Source organism: Tiliqua scincoides, chromosome 14, assembly GCF_035046505.1.
Source record: "Tiliqua scincoides isolate rTilSci1 chromosome 14, rTilSci1.hap2, whole genome shotgun sequence".
NCBI classification, from domain to species: domain Eukaryota; kingdom Metazoa; phylum Chordata; class Lepidosauria; order Squamata; family Scincidae; genus Tiliqua; species Tiliqua scincoides.
The window spans coordinates 3,739,569-3,756,841 of record NC_089834.1 but is presented as its reverse complement, the minus strand read 5'-3'; the positions used below and the strand labels follow the sequence as shown (position 1 = coordinate 3,756,841).

At 47.5% G+C, this 17,273-nt stretch overlaps 1 protein-coding gene across 1 annotated transcript in view; it reads right to left on the bottom strand.

Annotated features, from left to right (window-relative positions):
* The window catches only part of MMP17 (matrix metallopeptidase 17), a 129,119-nt gene that overhangs the window by 21,668 nt on the left and 90,178 nt on the right, over nucleotides 1-17,273 (bottom strand). Inside the window, exons 4-6 of the mRNA XM_066609960.1 lie at nucleotides 5,953-6,236; nucleotides 3,073-3,249; nucleotides 2,086-2,185 (exon numbers count right to left, since the gene is read on the bottom strand). Of these exons, the coding sequence (XP_066466057.1) occupies nucleotides 2,086-2,185; nucleotides 3,073-3,249; nucleotides 5,953-6,236 (561 nt within the window). The remainder of the gene's footprint in view (nucleotides 1-2,085; nucleotides 2,186-3,072; nucleotides 3,250-5,952; nucleotides 6,237-17,273) is intronic.

Sequence of the window (17,273 nt, the reverse complement as noted above, 5' to 3'; positions counted from 1 at the left end):
GCTTCTATGAAGAGGCCAACTCGGTGAGTGGAGCTCTCATCAGGCCCCCGGGTCCAACTGGGCCAAAGCCAGTCCCCTGGAAACAGCTGGTGGTAAGGTCATGACTAGAGGTGTTTGAAAATGGTTTTACTTTTTCGCAGATTTTGTTATTTGGAAAAAAAATGAAAAAGGCAGAAAGCCGTGTTATGTGTTTTCACTCCACGTTCTAATTCCAAGTTCTCATTTTCATTCATTTTAAACATTTTTTAAAAGTGTAGGTAAGTGATATAGGTGATAGCAGATACAGCCACAGTATTATATCTAACTGGAAAAGTAATCTGTTTCGATTTCTGGAAAATAGCTTAAACACCAAAATGCCTTGTGTTGTCTCTTTGTGTGTTTTGAACAAAAATAAACACCTCTGGTCATCATGTCACCGCCATCTATTTCTGGGTGTTGCACTTCATGCAGGGTGCCATCAGCCCTGGGCTTGCTGCCGCCACTCATCCTGGCCAATAGTGGGACACCATGGGGGTGGGGGGACCCTGCAAAAATGTTTGGTATTGGGTCCTGCAGCTCCTACTGCTAGCCCTGTTGCTCATCATTTGCAAGGATCATGGGCTCTGCCCAGCTGGACAGGGTTCCTCAAATGTTTGACATCCAGAGCACATATCCAGAGTGGTGGTGGTGCTTTTTACCTGGAGGCACACCTGACTCTCACACTCAACAACAGATAGCTGTTCATGCCCGTGATCATCTCTGATTGAAGGAACCAGACTTCCTTCTTGCACCTACAGCCTAGTCAACAGAGTCAGGCCCTTGGTCTGTCTAGCTCAGGACTGTCTATGCTCAGGACCGTCTATGCTGACTGGTGGTGCTCCACTAGGACTTCAGACTGGTGTCTCCCTGGCCCTATGTGGAGATGACATGGACTGAACCTGGGTCTGTCTGCATGCAAACCCTGTGCTTTATCACTGAGTGAGCAAACCTAGACAGGATTCCTTCCTTCTCAGTGTCTTTCCTCCCTTCCTGTCTAACTGCTGCCCTTGAAAAGGCCTGAGAAACCTCCCTGTCTTACGAAGGATTTGGAGAATGGTGAGCAAGTGAGCAGCTGGGTGTCACAAGGGAGGGAGGAATAGGCTGGATTAGAATTGTACAGAGGGCAAGCGTGCCTGCGGGTGGCTGCAGACGAGTTTCCCCTGTTGAGCTGAGTGAACGGCCAAGAGCACAATGGAGGCTGGAGGGCACAGAGGGGGCACTGAGCTCCTCCAATGTCCCTTGAAGAACTAAAGTGCATGAAGCCCTTCCGGGAAGGGGGGGGGGGAGAGAAGAATTTCTCTTCTTTATTACTGCAAGCCTGGAACTTACTGTAGGTATCAGGAACCAGGACCCGAAAGGGTCTATACCGGGGTGCTCAACACGTCGATCGCGAGGCAAAATGAGTTGATCGCGGAGCCCTTAGTCTATAGACTAGAGTAGACTAAGGGCTCCGCAATCATTTTGCCTCGCGATCGACCGGTCGATCGCGATTGACATGTTGAGCACCCCTGGTCTATACACTTGGGAGTCAGAATCAGCTGTGGAAGACACCCTGCAGACCTGCACAAGGGAGTTCGCACAAGTAGGGCCACCCCAGGACCTGGTCATGCCCTGTCTGTCCCCAATGCAATGCCCACTGTGGCTGCTGCTCCCCCCAATGCACAGACCTATTGCCCCACAGCTTCCCAGTAGTGGAAACCAAGGTGCCCAGAAGGCTTAAAACTGGGCACCAAAGAAGGTACTGGTTTAGAAAGAGGATAGTGAACCTCAGTAGCAGCTGCTCCTCTTTGTAGTCTGGCAAACTGCAGGGCAGCTGACCAGGTGATTGGGGGAGAGCAGTGGCAGCAGTGAACTGTGTTCATCTCCTGCCCAGTTTCTGCACAGATGGGTTGATAGGTGGCACAGATGCATGCGAAGGGGGGCACCCAAAGATTTGGGCCAAAGGCCCCCCAAAGTTAGAATGACCATAGACTGTCAAATTCACACTGACAAGTCTTAGCTGGATGGACTGAGCAGGCAGGGACTTGATGCAGCTGCATCCTTTGTTCACACCTCAGCTCAACTTACGGAACAGTGGACCGGTTCTCCGGCAGGTCCGGCAAGACGGGGCGGTCGTCCATTTGCGGCACTTCAGGCTTGGCAGTTGGAGACACAGACTCCCTGACCCCTGCGTCCAAAGAAAATATTTCTTTATCCAGTGAGCAATTAAAACCGTGGAACCCCTTGCTACAACAACAATCCTTGTTTTCTAAATTTGATTTTTACCTCACCTTTCTCCCTGAAGGGTACCCAAGGTGGCTAACAATCAATTAAAATGCATAAAAAACAAAATACATAAACTATAAAAGACACATAAAACTATAATCTATAAAAGACACATGAAAAGCAGCCGGCGGCAAGCAGCAGCCTAAAAAACCATCCATTGTAAAAAATAAATAAGTTACTTAAAAGCACAAGCCAGTCTGCAGCCATCATACCCTAAGTCCCTACTGGTTGCTAAAGGGTTTTTGGAATAAAAATGTCTTCAGAATTTGCCAGAAGACTAAAACTGAGGGGGCTGTTCTCAGCTGAAAGGAGAGGGAATTCCATAGTATAGGCGCCACCACCGAGAAGGCCCTGTTTCTGGCTGCCATCCCCCTGACCTCTCTTAATGGTGGTACAATCAGAAAACTAATAATGAGGGAGCTGTTCTCACTTCACGGAGGGTGGGGGAATTCCATAATACAGGTGCCACCATCAAGGAGGCTCTATTTCTGGCCACCATTTCCCTGACCTGTGTTAACGGTGGCACAACCAAAGGGAATAGACTAGAGTGTATGGAAGAAGGCAGTCCCTCAGATATGATGGTCCCAAGCACCATCAGGTTACCTCTCTTGTTGCCACCTTGGCAGACCTGGAAGAGGTTTGTCTGCCTGCCCCAGGCACTTTTCAGCCCAGGCACCTGAGCCCTTGCTGTCGCCCTGTGTCAGAGAACCATGCTGCGGTGTCTACCGGTTTCTCCAGCGATTCTTCACCCAACTAACTCCACAAGGGAACCACCCAGGATGAACTCACCGTACAGCTGCCAGATCCGAACTTTGTCTTCGTACGGCAAGTCGTACTTCAGGGGATCCCCGACGGGGCCCTGATAGTATGGCCTCATGATCGACTCTATGGCCGAGATGTGCGTCAAGCCAATGGCATGGCCAAACTCATGGACCGCCACAGCAAACAGGTCCATGCCATGTGTATCTGAAAACAGTGATAGGTGTGTGCATTAATTATAGAATCATAGAATGATAGAGTTGGAAGGGACCTCAAAGGTCATGTAGTCCAACCCCCTGCCTGTAGCAGGAAATTCTCCTAGAGCATCTCAAACAGTGCTTGTAGAGCTTCAGTATCTCCATGTCTGTCCAATCAACTCAGGGGGCATACAAGGATGTGGGTCTGCCCCTTTTTATCCTTGCAACAACCCTGTGAGACAGAAGAGGTTAATGTAGTGGTGGGGTCTCTCCTAATGTTAGATTTTGACCAGGGAGACCAGATCCCAAGTCTCCACTTAGCCATTAGCTGATCAATATCTAACATGTTAACCACTACACTTCAGCATTTCTCATACATTAATAAATGTCTATCTATAGAGGTGGGAGAAAACAGTGATAATGAAATAAAAACACCATTTTCTGCACTTCTCAATTTTGTAAAAAAACAAGCAACCCCCTCCACCCAAAATCTTTGAAAAAAATAAAACTGTTTTATTTGGTTTTTATTTATCATTTGATGGGGGGAGTGCTTGGGCCATGACTGTGGCTACATCTGCTGACATTATACCACCTATATCATCGACCGGGTACACTTGAAAAGCGACGATATTTTATAGTTATAATGAAAAAATTTTGAATAAAAACACAGAACACCACTTTCTGCACATCTAACTTTTGAAAAATACTAAAATCTTTTTTAAAATCTGCTTTCTCCCACCTCTATATATTATACATTCCTATCATGATCAGATTCCTTCAATCTCTCGTTTGCGGCATTTATGTTTTTGAGGTCTTCAAGGCTGGACTATCACCTGTTGGGGGGATGCTCTACATCTAGATTTCCTGCTTCAAGCAGGAGGCTGAACTAGATTGTAATGGTGGTCCTCAACCTTTTTTGTGCCATGACTCCAATAAAGAAATAAAGAAATGAAGTATGAGATGGGGGGACGGGACACACTGTTGATCCTGCCCCCTCCTGGGACCCTATTTGCCCACCCCACCCCTGCCCCCATAATGCCCTCTCAGCTCTGTTCACTATAACCAAATAACCTTATTAGAGAGAGCAGAAATGGTTACCACAAAGACAGGCACTAGTGAAAGTTATTTTAGCACCATTGCTAAGAACCTGAGCAGGACTGGGACACCATCTCCCGGTACCTGAAGGGGTACACCAGATGCCACCCTCTTTACCTGGAGCTCTAGTCCAGTGGTCTTCAACCTTTTTTGTTTCTGTAAGTTGCTGCAACCCCACAACTGCGGCTTTGCGACCCCATTGGGGTCATGACCCCAAGGTTGAAGTACACTGCTCTATAAGATCACCTCCAACTCTACAATTCTATAATCATTGTCTATAAGATGTTGTCCAGACATCATGCATATATAGGATGCTGGGTTCACACATGCTCCAGCTATCCCACTCTCTTGTTTCTCCCTCCTCATTTTAAGTTACAGTTGACATCTCCAAATCGAGTTCCTGTTCATTAGAGAAGCTGAAAAGGACATTACTTGGGGGAGAATCAATCTCTAGGGGCTGAAGAAGGCTAGCCTCTTCCTTCCTTAGGTTTTTGGTCTAAATTTGCTTTCCATGCTCCCTGGGTGATGAAAGAATTCTCTTAGGATATATGCATCATTGCACATTCCTTCGTTGTTCATGCTAGTTTACACTGTCCATAAAGAGAGGGATGTTTCATTATTCATTGCCAATTCTCCCCATGGAAAGAAGGGTGCTACTTTCAGAAGCTTCACTGCCAACCTGAAAGGTATTTTGCAACTTCTGCTGAGATGGGTGGAGGAGACTGGAATCAATAAATGATGAGGCCCCAGAGAGCTCCCAATTTTAGCATGCAGTTAGCTTTGCCTCTTCTTGCTCTTGCATCTGGCAACGCATGACCCTGTGGACAGAGCTACTCGTGATCAAGAAGTTGATACCTTTAAGGGACAGCAACCTTTCTGGGCAAAGGGGCAAGATGTTCAGTGTTGATGGTGTCAGGTCATTGCCAAACGTCTGGGTTCCTGAGCTCCCAGAAGTGGCTGCATGGAGCTCGGCTTGAGAAGAGAAGCCTCCTGCCCAATTTGCTATGTGCCAAGCAGGGCTAGGCAGAGTTGTCTGCCCAGGTTCACCAAGTCCCTGTGCCATGCAGTATGACCACAACCACGAGAACACATTTGTTCTCATTTGTTCTCACTCTCAGCCTCTGAGAGTAGGTACAAAGGGTACGAACTGCAAGACAGGAGATTCTGGTTGGAAATCATTCTCTGATTCTGTGACTTCGGCTTCTGATCTTTCTGCTCCTTGCCAAGCTAATGGGGGAGCCAGCATGGTGTTGGGTTTGGGAGTTAGACCTTGAAGGTCCAGGTTCAAAACCCTTCTCAGCCACGAAGCGTCCTTGGTGTCCTTGGGCCAGTCACACACTCTCTCAGCCTTGCCTACCTCACAGGGTTGTTATGAGGATGAAAGCAGGGAAGGAACCATGTACACAGCCGTGAGCTGCTCGGAGGTAGTAGAAAAATGTGATGGATAAATAAAAATCCCAGTCTGCCTGGAGAACATCCTCTGGCACCCATGACTCTAACCTGTCTGCTCCGTTATCACACTCTCACCATTATCACCACTTCCAAGATGCAAGACCAAAGCTAGACAGAAACAGAGTGCACTCCCCATTTTTTCTTCCACTCTTTTACCAGGACATACCTGACGATCGGAACGTCCAATACTCATCATCGTCAAAATGGGTATCTCCCGCGGTGTGCTGCTCCCCCGGAAAGAAGGCGTGTGCCACCGTGCCTCCCGGCCCGTCAAAGGGGTACCCGTCGTTGTGGTCCGTCTTGGAGAAGTCAATTTGGATGTCGGCGTTGTTGCCGGCCACCTCGTGGAAATTCAGCGGTGTGATGTCACTCCACACCTTCAGGGCGTAGTACATGAGGGCGCGGACCGTGTCGTGGCCCAGGTGAGACTCCTTGGGGAAAGTGCGGACTCTGGAAAGAAACCCACAAACACTTCCAATAATTGCCCCAGTTTGGGAAGAGCTCCTCCAGATCATTACTATTTTATTTAAAATAGACATTTTCTACAACATTAAAAAGAAAGATAAGGAGGCTTACAAAGATCGAAACTGACACGCAAGTCACTATCCCCTGCTAAGTGGGCAAAGAGGCACTTTTTCCCCCCAAGTGGTGCTCCTCTTATATTTAGCAGGAGGAGATCAATGGTTATAAGAACATGAGAACATAAGAACAGCCCCACTGGATCAGGCCATAGGCCCATCTAATCCAGCTTCCTGTATCTCACAGCGGCCCACCAAATGCCCCAGGGAGCACACCAGATAACAAGAGACCTGCAAGGCTTCCTGGGAATTGTAGTTAAGAACATAAGAACAGCCCCACTGGATCAGGCCAGAGGCCCATCTAGTCCAGCTTCCGGTATCTCACCGCGGCCCACCAAATGCCCCAGGGAGCACACCAGATAACAAGAGACCTCATCCTGGTGCCCTCCCTTGCATCTGGCATTCTGACATAGCCCTTTTCTAAAATCAGGAGGTTGTACATACGCATCATGGCTTGTAACCCGTAATGGATTTTTCCTCCAGAAACTTGTCCAATCGCCTTTAAAAAGGCGTCCAGGCCAGATGCCATCACCACATCCTGTGGCAAGGAGTTCCACAGACCAACCACATGCTGAGTAAAGAAATATTTTCTTTTGTCTGCTCTAACTCCCCCAACACTCAATTTGAGTGGATGTCCCCTGGTTCTGGTGTTATGTGAGAGTGTAAAGAGTATCTCTCTATCCACTCTGTCCATCCCCTCTTCACCCCAGTACAATCCTTTTTCCTAGTGGCTGTTTGCTGTTATTACTTCTACGGGTTTTTAGACAGTGAGCCCTTTAGGGAGCCATTGAGTTATTTGTAGCAGTGGGAGAAAACTGTGATAATGAAATAAAAACTTATCACACCCCTTTCTCCACTTCTCATTTTAGTTAAAAAAAGAAGCAAACCCTGAAATCTGCAAAACAAACAACCACAAAAAATTTTTATTTGGTTTTTATTATTGAATGGGGGTGTGTGCATGGATAATGAAATGACTGTGGCTTGCATCCACTGACACTAAGAGCCCAATCCTGTTCAATTTTCCAGCTCTGGTTTAGCCAAAATGCAGCCCCAAATATTCCCATACCTTGATGAGGCCTCTGTGATGGTCTCCCCACCACAGGATGCAGGTGCATGTCCCACTGGCACGGCTGCACCGGCACTGAAAGACTGGGCAGGATTGGGCCCTAAACCAGCTATACTGCCTATCTAGTACACTTTAAAAATGATTATAATTTATAATTATAATGCAAATTTTGGATAAAGATACTGCTTTCTGCATCATTAACTTTGGAAAACACTGAAATCAGTGAAAAAATAAAAGTTTTTTCCCACCTCTGGTTATTTGACTTTGCCCATGTGAACTTTTTTTGTTGACAAGCAGTATGTAAATACTGTTTGATGATGATGATGATGACTGGCAGGCACACAGGACACTTCTGCGTGATAGCCTCTGGAACTCCCTGCCAAATCAGGTTCAGGTGACTCCTTCCCTCCCAGCCTTCAAGAGGGTCTTAAAGACCCTTCTGTTCCCCAAGTCCTTCGATGCACAATCAGAGCTGAGGCGGCTGTTTTTCAGACTTTTATTGCCTCTACATTGCTGCCTGGAACGTGATTGTGATTTTTAGAGTGCCTTTTTATGTTGCAGAGTCTATTTTATTAGCTGCCTTGTGGCCGGTTGGAGAAAGGTGAGGTATAAATGGAAAAATAAATAAAACAAACTGAAAAGACACATTTTTTTTTAAGCAGCACCAGGCGCAGCAGTCAATTTCATTCAGAATTGAAACTCTGAACCTGCCACCAAGAGTATGAGTCAATTAAAGGCCAACGTAGATGTGACATGGGAGATGTGAAGGACCTCCTGACATTTTCGTTTAAGTTAGTGCAATTACTGGGGGTGGAGGGGGCCACAACTCTGAATTCAATTTGAGTCACTGTGCAGGGGAGGTCATTCTTAACCCTTCGCTCACAGGCTGTTTTTTTAATCAGAATAACCTCATGGCTGCATGCTTAACCATGAGAGAAAAGGTCTGGGTAAGTATGTCTTTTTCTCTGGATGGAGAAAAGCAGCTGAGGAAACAAAGGAGTATTTTAGCAGCAAAATGGCCTGTAATGAGACACTGAACATAAGAACAGCCGCACTGGATCAGGCCATAGGCCCATCTAGTCCAGCTTGCTGTATCTCACAGCGGCCCCACCAAATGCCCCAAGGAGCACACCAGATAACAAGAGATCTGCGTCCTGGTGCCCTCCCTTGCATCTGGCATTCTGACAGCCCATTTCTAAAATCAGGAGGTTGCACATACACATCATGGCTTGTAACCCGTAATGGATTTTCCTCCCAGAAATTTGTCCAATCCCCTTTTAAAGGCATCCAGGCCAGATGCTGCTACCACATCCTGTGGCAAGGAGTTCCACAGACCAACTCTGACTCCACAGCTGAGTAAAGACCTGTGAATTCACTGACCTGTAAATCAGGACATGCCCAGTTCAGATCTTTGCCTCTACCATGAACTCACTAGGCAGGGTGGTGTAGTGGTTAGGGAGGTAGACTTAGACCTGGAAGATCCAGATTTAAATCCCCCCTCAGCCATGAAACTTCCTGGGTGACCTTGGGCCAGTCACTTTCTCTCAGCCTCAACTATGTCACAGTGTTGTTGTGAGGACAAAAGGAGGGAAGAAGCAGTGTACACTGCCCTGAGCTCCTCGTAAGAAGGGTGGTATAAAAATGTGAAAATAAATAAAATAAAATAAATTAGATTAGGCCTCTTTGATATAGGGATAACAGTGGTTATGTGCCTTTTTCATAAGGATTCCATCAAGCTAAGAGCAGCCCTGCTTGATCAGGCCAAAAACCCATACAGTCCAGCTTCCTGCATCTCCCAGGGACACACCAGATGCCCCTGGAAGCACACAAGACAACATCTTGGGGCCACTCCTTTGGCATTCTGAGGGTGCCTGCTTCTAGAACAAAGAGGATGCTTATATCCATCATGGTTTGTAACCTGTGATGGACTTTACCTTCATCAATCCCTACAGGGATTTAAATTGCCTGCCTATGTAATCCGCCTTGAATAAAGTCTAAGGAAAAATCTGAGAACCAAGAAAGGAGGTATAGAAATACCTAAAAAAAATAAAATCTGTTCAATCCACTTTGAACAGCATTCAGTTCACCTGCCATCACCTCCTCCTGTGGCAAGGAGTTCCACAGACATATGCTGGGTAAAGAAATATTTTCTTTTGCCTGTTTTGACTCCCCCAACACTCCCCCAGGCACCTTTTTTTCTAGAATAAGGGAGAATTCCCCAGCCCAGGAATCATTTTGGTTGCTCTCTTCTGCACCTTTTCCATTTCTACCATATCTTTTTTGAGATATGCTGATCAGACTTGGACGCAACACTCCCAGTGTGGCCTTACCATCGATTTGTACGATGGCATTATAATATTGGCTGTTTTATTCTCAGAAGTTAATTGTTGTGAGGTACTCTGCCCGCTCAGAAAGTGCTGTATAAATGCTAGATATTATCATGATTGAAATTTGCCCTTCCCCAGTGCTTGTTGCCCAAGCATCCCCCACAAATGGTAATCTCTGGTATAAAGTAGGGGCACTTTATTAATTCCATGTCTCAATATGCTTAAATCCTGCAGCAGAGCTTGTCTACCAAACTCCTCCTCCTTTGGTGCAGGCACCTCCCCTAAGAGAGACAGGTGCATCTGTTCACTTCCCCTTTGGGTGTCAGCACCCTGATTCAAACCAGAGATTGGCTCGTGCCCAACTCTGGCTGCTTTGACTCACCAGTGGTGGTGAAAACCAAATTACCCTGCACACCAGAGCCCTACTCTTACGCCAGTCTTGCACTATACTGGTCATAAGTGACCAAACTGGCTAATATAGCAATTCCCAGAGGGGGCCAGCCCTTCTGGGCCCAAGTAAACCAGCCACTTGGGCGGTTCTGGCACCAGCGCCCCCAAGTGCAGGCACACATGAACAGGAGAGAAAATGCAGAAGCAGGGTGACTCTCCCCAATCAGCCAGCCAGTGAGGGCTTTCTGTTTCTTGCTTTGTGCAGGAGGTAGGCAAGAACTTCAGTGTGGCTGCATTCTCCTCACAGGAGATGAGGCATGGACCTCAGTACCTTTTCCCCCCACTGCTGAAAAAGCATCTGGGGAGTGATTTTGAATGGGGGGAAATGTTGTGCAGAAAAAGGGTTCAAGCACCCCTTCCCCTCCACGATGCCATTTGGAGCCCTCCACGGTGGCATTGAAGCACCAAAAAGTTGTGAAACTTTTCCAGTGCCTTCTGTGTTGCGTCAAGTTTGGTTCTAAAAAAATAACTCTGCTTGCTTGAAGTGCAGCCAGTGGTTTGGGGTGTTCCCTTTTGCTTTAATTGCTGGTTACCTCACAACAGCAGGCCTCACGCGGAGCCCTGCAGATGGAGAGAGCGCGAGCTGTGACCTTTGATGGCAAAATGAACCAGGAACTGAGAAGAGACCCCCTGCTCTGCTGGGATTCCATGGGGTGTGCGTATCCCCGGAGCAAGCCATGACTGCCTGCTGACAAGAAGAGCAATTAGTATGGAACCAGCCTCCCTCCTTCCCGGCCTTCAGTGCCGCTCAGCTCTGCCGGCCCAGTTACCGCGCGATAAGATCGTGTGCAGAAATTGGCTAATTTAATTTAGTTGGAGCGATGCAGGAAAATCCAGTCATCTCCCAGTGCCACAGGTCCAAGGCTAGTTAATAGATTATTAGCGCAAAGCCCTAGAGCCCAATTGAAAATTTCATTAGCTGTTGTGTTAATTAACCAATTCCTGCAGGGCAACCTGCAGGGCAACCGAAACGTGTCTCAAGGACCAGGTGACCTTCGGCTCCTCCTTTTACTATTTGTGTGTGTGTGTGTGTGTAAAGTTCTTCACCTCTTAAAATAAAATAAATATAAAACATTTACAACCCAACTTTTCTCTTCCTAACAAGAAGCCCAAGGTAGTTATAGGTCAGGCATGTTAGATATGGGGAGGCAGGGCCTGGTGATTTCATAAGCTTGCCAAACGGCGATGGGAATTTGGTGCTAGGGTGAATCCTAGTGGGGGGAACGTGGCGGTCTAGGATAAAGGGTTTGGAGCCCAGTGGCAGGAGGGTGGATCTCTAGGAGCAAAGAAGAAGGGTGGAGCGCTAAAGGGGGTGGAGCCAAGTGGAGGCTTCCCAGTGGCTGCAAATCCAGCAACAAACCACAGGAGAGCCAGGCTCCTTGGGGGGAAAACTGGCAGCTATACTTCCCAGTACAGGCCTCAAACTCCAGTTTCTGACTCAGTCATTCTGGTGACATCCTGGAAGATTGCGGGATAGAGAGAGAAGCTAGGATGAAAACTCAGGCAGAGAGCCAACCTAGTGTGGAGGCCCTTTTTGGGGTGCAAAGGAAGGGATGTACTCCATCACCAGTGATGCAGACTCGAGTCCGGCAACTTGCTCCCAAGTCAGACATACGTCCCTCCAACCAGCCATTTTGCATCCATGTTGGTGTGTCATCTTCTTCTTCAGCAGTCGCAAGACCTCCTGGGCGATCCAGAAGCAAGCATGATCAGCCGGGGAAGACGGAAAGGTGACCCCAGTAGCTCCAGGCTGACTACGGCTCTTTGATCGTGGCTAATCAGTTGGGCAGTGGGGAGCAGTCACGATCCTTGCACATGCAGCACTTGCGGCCAGGGCCACAAAACGCCCCTCTAGGAGATTGCCACCCTCTCCCACTTAACAAAGCCTCTGGAGCATCATGCAATGTCCGAAAGCCCCCTGAGGTCTCTGGAGGGCCTGTGACTACTACTTCTGGTTTTGGTTGGAAAAATGGAAACAATGTTTAATAGCCCTTTGAAGGCTTCAGAAGGCTTTCGGAGGGTCAGGGGACACTGTACAAAACTGCCCCAGCCCTCAGAAGGGATCTAGAAGGTGAGTGGCCGCACAGGTGGTGGCAGGGGGCATGGATGCCCATGGGCATCAAAACCGTAGCATCCCAGGGAATTTGCCCCCCTTGTCCTCTCTTTAGGAAAGCCACTGGTGGGGAGCAGTGGGGAGCAGCACCTGGCAGTGCCTGCATCAGGGGGTGTATTGAACTCCCTCCACTCCCTGCTACCACCTCCCTTTATTCTGTAAAACTTGGTTCAGAGACTCGAGAATCGTACGCGACTTGAGAATCTGAGCAAGTCTTCAGACTTGCTTTGAGACTGGGGATTAGAGACCTGAATACATCACAGCCCTTCTCTGGTACCTTTTATCTCCTTGGCCACCGCCCACCTCTTTCCCAAGGTGCCTGCATGTGTACCCAGCAAACACAGCAACCATCAACAGGGCTCCATCACAGGCTCCATCACAGGCTCCATCAACAGGGATGGGAGGGGAAATGCCCATTGATGCCCACTATTTAACCAACAGCAAAGGCGGAATCACTCATTCTTTCTGGGGAATTCTTCCGATCTGCAGTTCAGCGTGATTTCATTGCATGCTCCTCTGTCCCTCCCTGCCTGCGTTGCTGGAGGGCAAACTGGCATTTGCAAACAGGCGGAGAAGCAGCTGGCTTCAGGGGTTGTGGTGCCATAAAAAGCCAGCTTCAAGGGGATGATTCAGAAACAGAGACTTGTCCTTCCGCGCAGATGGACGGCCACCCGGGAAGCGAAGGACATGCCGGTTTCCGAGGGAGAATGTTGAGTCAGCAGGCGCGCCTGGGGTGCTTCGCCAGCTTCTCCTTGCTTCACGGCGCCTCAGCAATGACACATGACAGCTGGTGTTATTTCTGGGCGATTTCATGGGGAATTGGGGGAGGTGAAGAATACGATGTGTCAAACCGTCCAGCTGTCCCTCTGTATCAGGAAGGCCTCCCCCCCCCCATCTGATTCAGTCTGAGCATCTGTGTTGAGCTTTTTGAGTGTGCAAAAGTGCCTCCCAGGAACAATTATGATGGAATCCTTCAAACTATCTCAGAAACATCAAACATACTAACATCAGCTCTGCTGGATCAGGCCCAGGGCCCATGTAGTCCAGCTTCCTGCAACTCACAGTGGCCCACCAGATGCCTCAGGGAGCACTAAAGACACAAGATCCCTGCAGCCTGGTGTGTCCCTTGCACCTGGCATTCTGAGGTACCCACAACTTCTAAAACCATGAGGTTGCACGTACCCATCATGACTTGTAACCTGCAATGGACTTTTCCTCCATCAATCTGTCCAATCCCTGTCCACTGTCCAATCAAAGGCACCTAGGCCAGATGTTATCACTGTAACCTGTGGCCAGGAGTTCCACAGATTAATTACACACTGGGTAAAGAAATATTTTTTGTAGTCTGGTTTAACTCTCCTGACACTTTTGGGACAGGGAGTCATTTTGTTGTTTGTTTTTTTCTCTGTAAACACATTTGTGAACTTGTTTTGTTGAAAAGCTTTATTATTATTATTATTATTATTATTATTATTATTATTATTATTATTATTATTATTATTATATTTTTGCACACACAGGTAGATTTTATTGACTGCCTTTATTTAGACATTGGGTCCTTCCCAAGGACCCGGGATGCCTAGTTTTTATCCTAGAAATACCATTGCAAATTCCCCTGGGGGCTGGGGATAAGAATAGGCCCTCAGTTTGGCTGTGCTTGTCCTAAGAGGCGACTAAACAGCCACCGGGTAGATGGGACTCGTCAGCCTGGGAAGGCAGCTCATCTGAGAGAAGGAAAACTCTGATCCCAAACCTCCACTGCCTTGTGGCTACATCCAGTTATGGAAAAGGCTTCAGAAGTCAACCTCGAGGCAAAATCCGGAGCCGGAGTCCCTGAGGCAGTTCATGGCTGAACACAGTCACGTTCTGGCAACTCCTGCGATGCTGCTGGAACCAACCGTATTGGCCTCTGCCTTTCCATTGGACCATTTCAGCGACGTGGAGAGGAGGGATTTGCTGCATGGGAAACAGCCCGTCCTCCATACCTACTTTACCCAAGCTTCGCGCACTGGAGAGGACACTCTGTTCCAGAACCACCATTCAGAACATGACACCATGGTCTTCCGAGACTGAAGGATGCGAACTATTGCAAAATGTTAGCTGTTCCCAGTAAAGCATTTTTTTGAAGTTGATTGATGGTAATTTCTGTGGCCCCTACACAGGTGCTCTTCAAGGTGTTTTGGAATAGCACTGAGGGCACCAATCACCACTGGGATCACTTTGGTCTTCTTCTGCCACAGCCTTTCAATTTCTATTTGTAAATCCTTGTATCTTGTTATTTTTTCCAGCTCTTTTTCTTCCACTCTGCTATCCCCTGGTTTTGCTATATCAATGATTTTGACTTGTTTTTCCTTTCTTCTCAACTGTAGTTATGTCTGGTGTATTGTGCAATAAGTGTTTGTCTGTAGTCGGAAATCCCATAATATTTTGGCATCTTCATTCTCAAGGCCTTTTTCAATTTTGTGGTCCCACCAGTTTTTGGCTGCAGGTCGCTTGTACTTTTTACAGATGTTCCAGTGTATGATCGTTGCTACCTTGTCATGCCTTTGTGTGTAGTCCGTTTGTGCAATCTTTTCACAGCAGCTGATTAGGTGGTCCACTGTTGCATCTGTTTCTTTACACTCGTGGTTTGTGGTTATTTTTTCAACTTTTGCTTTTATTGCATTTGCTCTTAATGCCTGTTCTTGTACAGCCATTATTAGACCCTCGGTTTTATTCTTCAAGTTGCCTTTTTTGAGCCACTGCCAGGTCTTGGTGGTGACTGTTTTTCCAGTAAGGTCTCACAAATATTGTCCATGCAGTGGCTTATTTTCTCACTTTTATGCTCAGTTCCTTATTTGTTCTTTCTTATAAACCTGCTTTGTTTTGGTATTTAATCATTTCTTGTTGTTAACCATTTAAAGTGCATCCTCTTGGCTTATAAATTCTTCAAGTGCTCTTTTTTCTTCCTCTACTGCAGGGGTGCTCAAACCCTGACCCTGGTGCCACATGCGGCCCTTGAGGACTCTCAATGTGGCTCTCAGGGAGTCCCCAGTCTCCCAAGGAGCCTCTGGCCCTCGATAGTCTTGCTGGAGCCCATGCTGGCCTGATGCAACTGCTCTCAGCTCTCAGCCAACTGTTCGACCTCTTGCATGAACTGTGGGACGAGGGCTCCCTCCACTGCTTGCTGTTTCACATCTATGATGCAGCAGTGGCACCAAAGGAAAGGTTGGCCTTGCTTTGTGCAAGGCCTTTTATAGGCCTTGAGCTATTGCAAGACCTTCATTCATTCGTATAAGTTCCTTCTCTAATATATTCATTTATGTAAATTTATTCAAATTTGAAATGTAAATGAATTCTTCCCCCCCCCGCCCCCAACACAGTGTCAGAGAGATGATGTGGCCCTCTTGCCGTAAAGTTTGGACACCCCTGCTCTACTGTTTGATGGGCTTGATGGATGATGATGATGTTGCTTCAATCATCATCATGTTGGCTATTACATTCAGACTACAACTGAACACCAAGGAATAATCTCTTGGGAACCTGTTCTAAAGGGCCCTTTTGCATGAGCTTTAACGAGCTGTTATTGTTGTCTCAATTTCGGTGTTGTGTTCACGAAAATCCAAGTTTTGTAAGCAGCAGTAGGGGGCACTGTTGCCACACTGGTTCATTCCGACAAGTTTTCAGAATTGAGAGATGTGCTACACTTCAAGGAGTTCAAGCACAGCATCTCCCCAGAGAAAACAGGCACCGGCTCACGTGGACATGTGAAAACAAACACAACCCTCCCATTTTTATCTCTTTCCCCTTGGTCTCAGTACATCCTGTGAATACTTTGGCCACTTCTAGGATTCTCTACGTTGACTAGTGGTTGCTCTCCAGGGTTGCAGACAGGGATTTGCTCTCCACCCTTCCTGGAGGTGCCAGGGATTGAACCTGGGAGCTTCAAAGAGAAGCCCTATGACAATTCCTCCTCGACATGCATGGGCTAGGCTGGAGTGAGTTCTCTGGGCAACATCCAATTGACTTTAAGCCAGTTGGACCAACTGCACCCAATTGGGCCCAGAGCCTAAGGGCTCCTTGTGTTAGAATAATCTGCAATCCTAACCACACTTTCCTGAGAGTAAGCCCCATTGAACAAAATAGGACTTACTACTGAGTAGGCCTGGTTAGGCTTGTGCCCCTAGTCTTGTCAAATACTGTCACGGGTTGATCCCCAGTCCTGACAGGTAATTTACTGGCTGCATAGTGGCAGGCCTGAAGCCTTGGCCAGAGCAAGCCAGCACAGCCCCCTGGGAACTTGGAGCTGATGCAACATCGGGTGATGTGCATCATGTGACCTTATGTGAGTGCGTGTGTGTGTGACTGCACCTGCATAGTGACTGTGACTGCACAGTTTCCTGCACTGTGATTGGTCACCAGAAGTATAAGTTCCAGCAGGGGCAAGCAAAGGTGTGGGAGAAGCAGAGCATTGTGAGCCGGAGGCTACGTTGGTTGGAGAGTGGATCGTGTACCGTTTGTACTACTTGGACTTTGTAAATATCTGTACATAAGTAAAGGAGGAGAGTGGTGGAGAACTTCTGCCTCTGAGTCTTCCTTGTTACCAGGGGTGATAGTGCTTCGGCCTTGAGGTACAGAAACAACAACAGCAGTGCAGCTGTCTGCCGTGCCAAGCCATCGGCGGAGCTCCAGCCGCAGACCAGAGCGGTTCTGGAGCGGCCTGGGCACAACGCAGCTCGCAACAAATACACACAACACCACATGGCAACAGACATTAACTCATTTTTTCCTCAACAAAATATAAAATTAACATTTTTTACTCCATCATTTCACAGCCACTAAAACAGGCAGTTTTGTAACTATTTACAAAATAGCTACACATTTTGTTTGTTTCCCTGTAGTCTGGCACGGATGCCATTTTTCTAGTAAAATGCGCTTAGATCCATTTGGTCCATTAACTCATTTTAAGCGCAC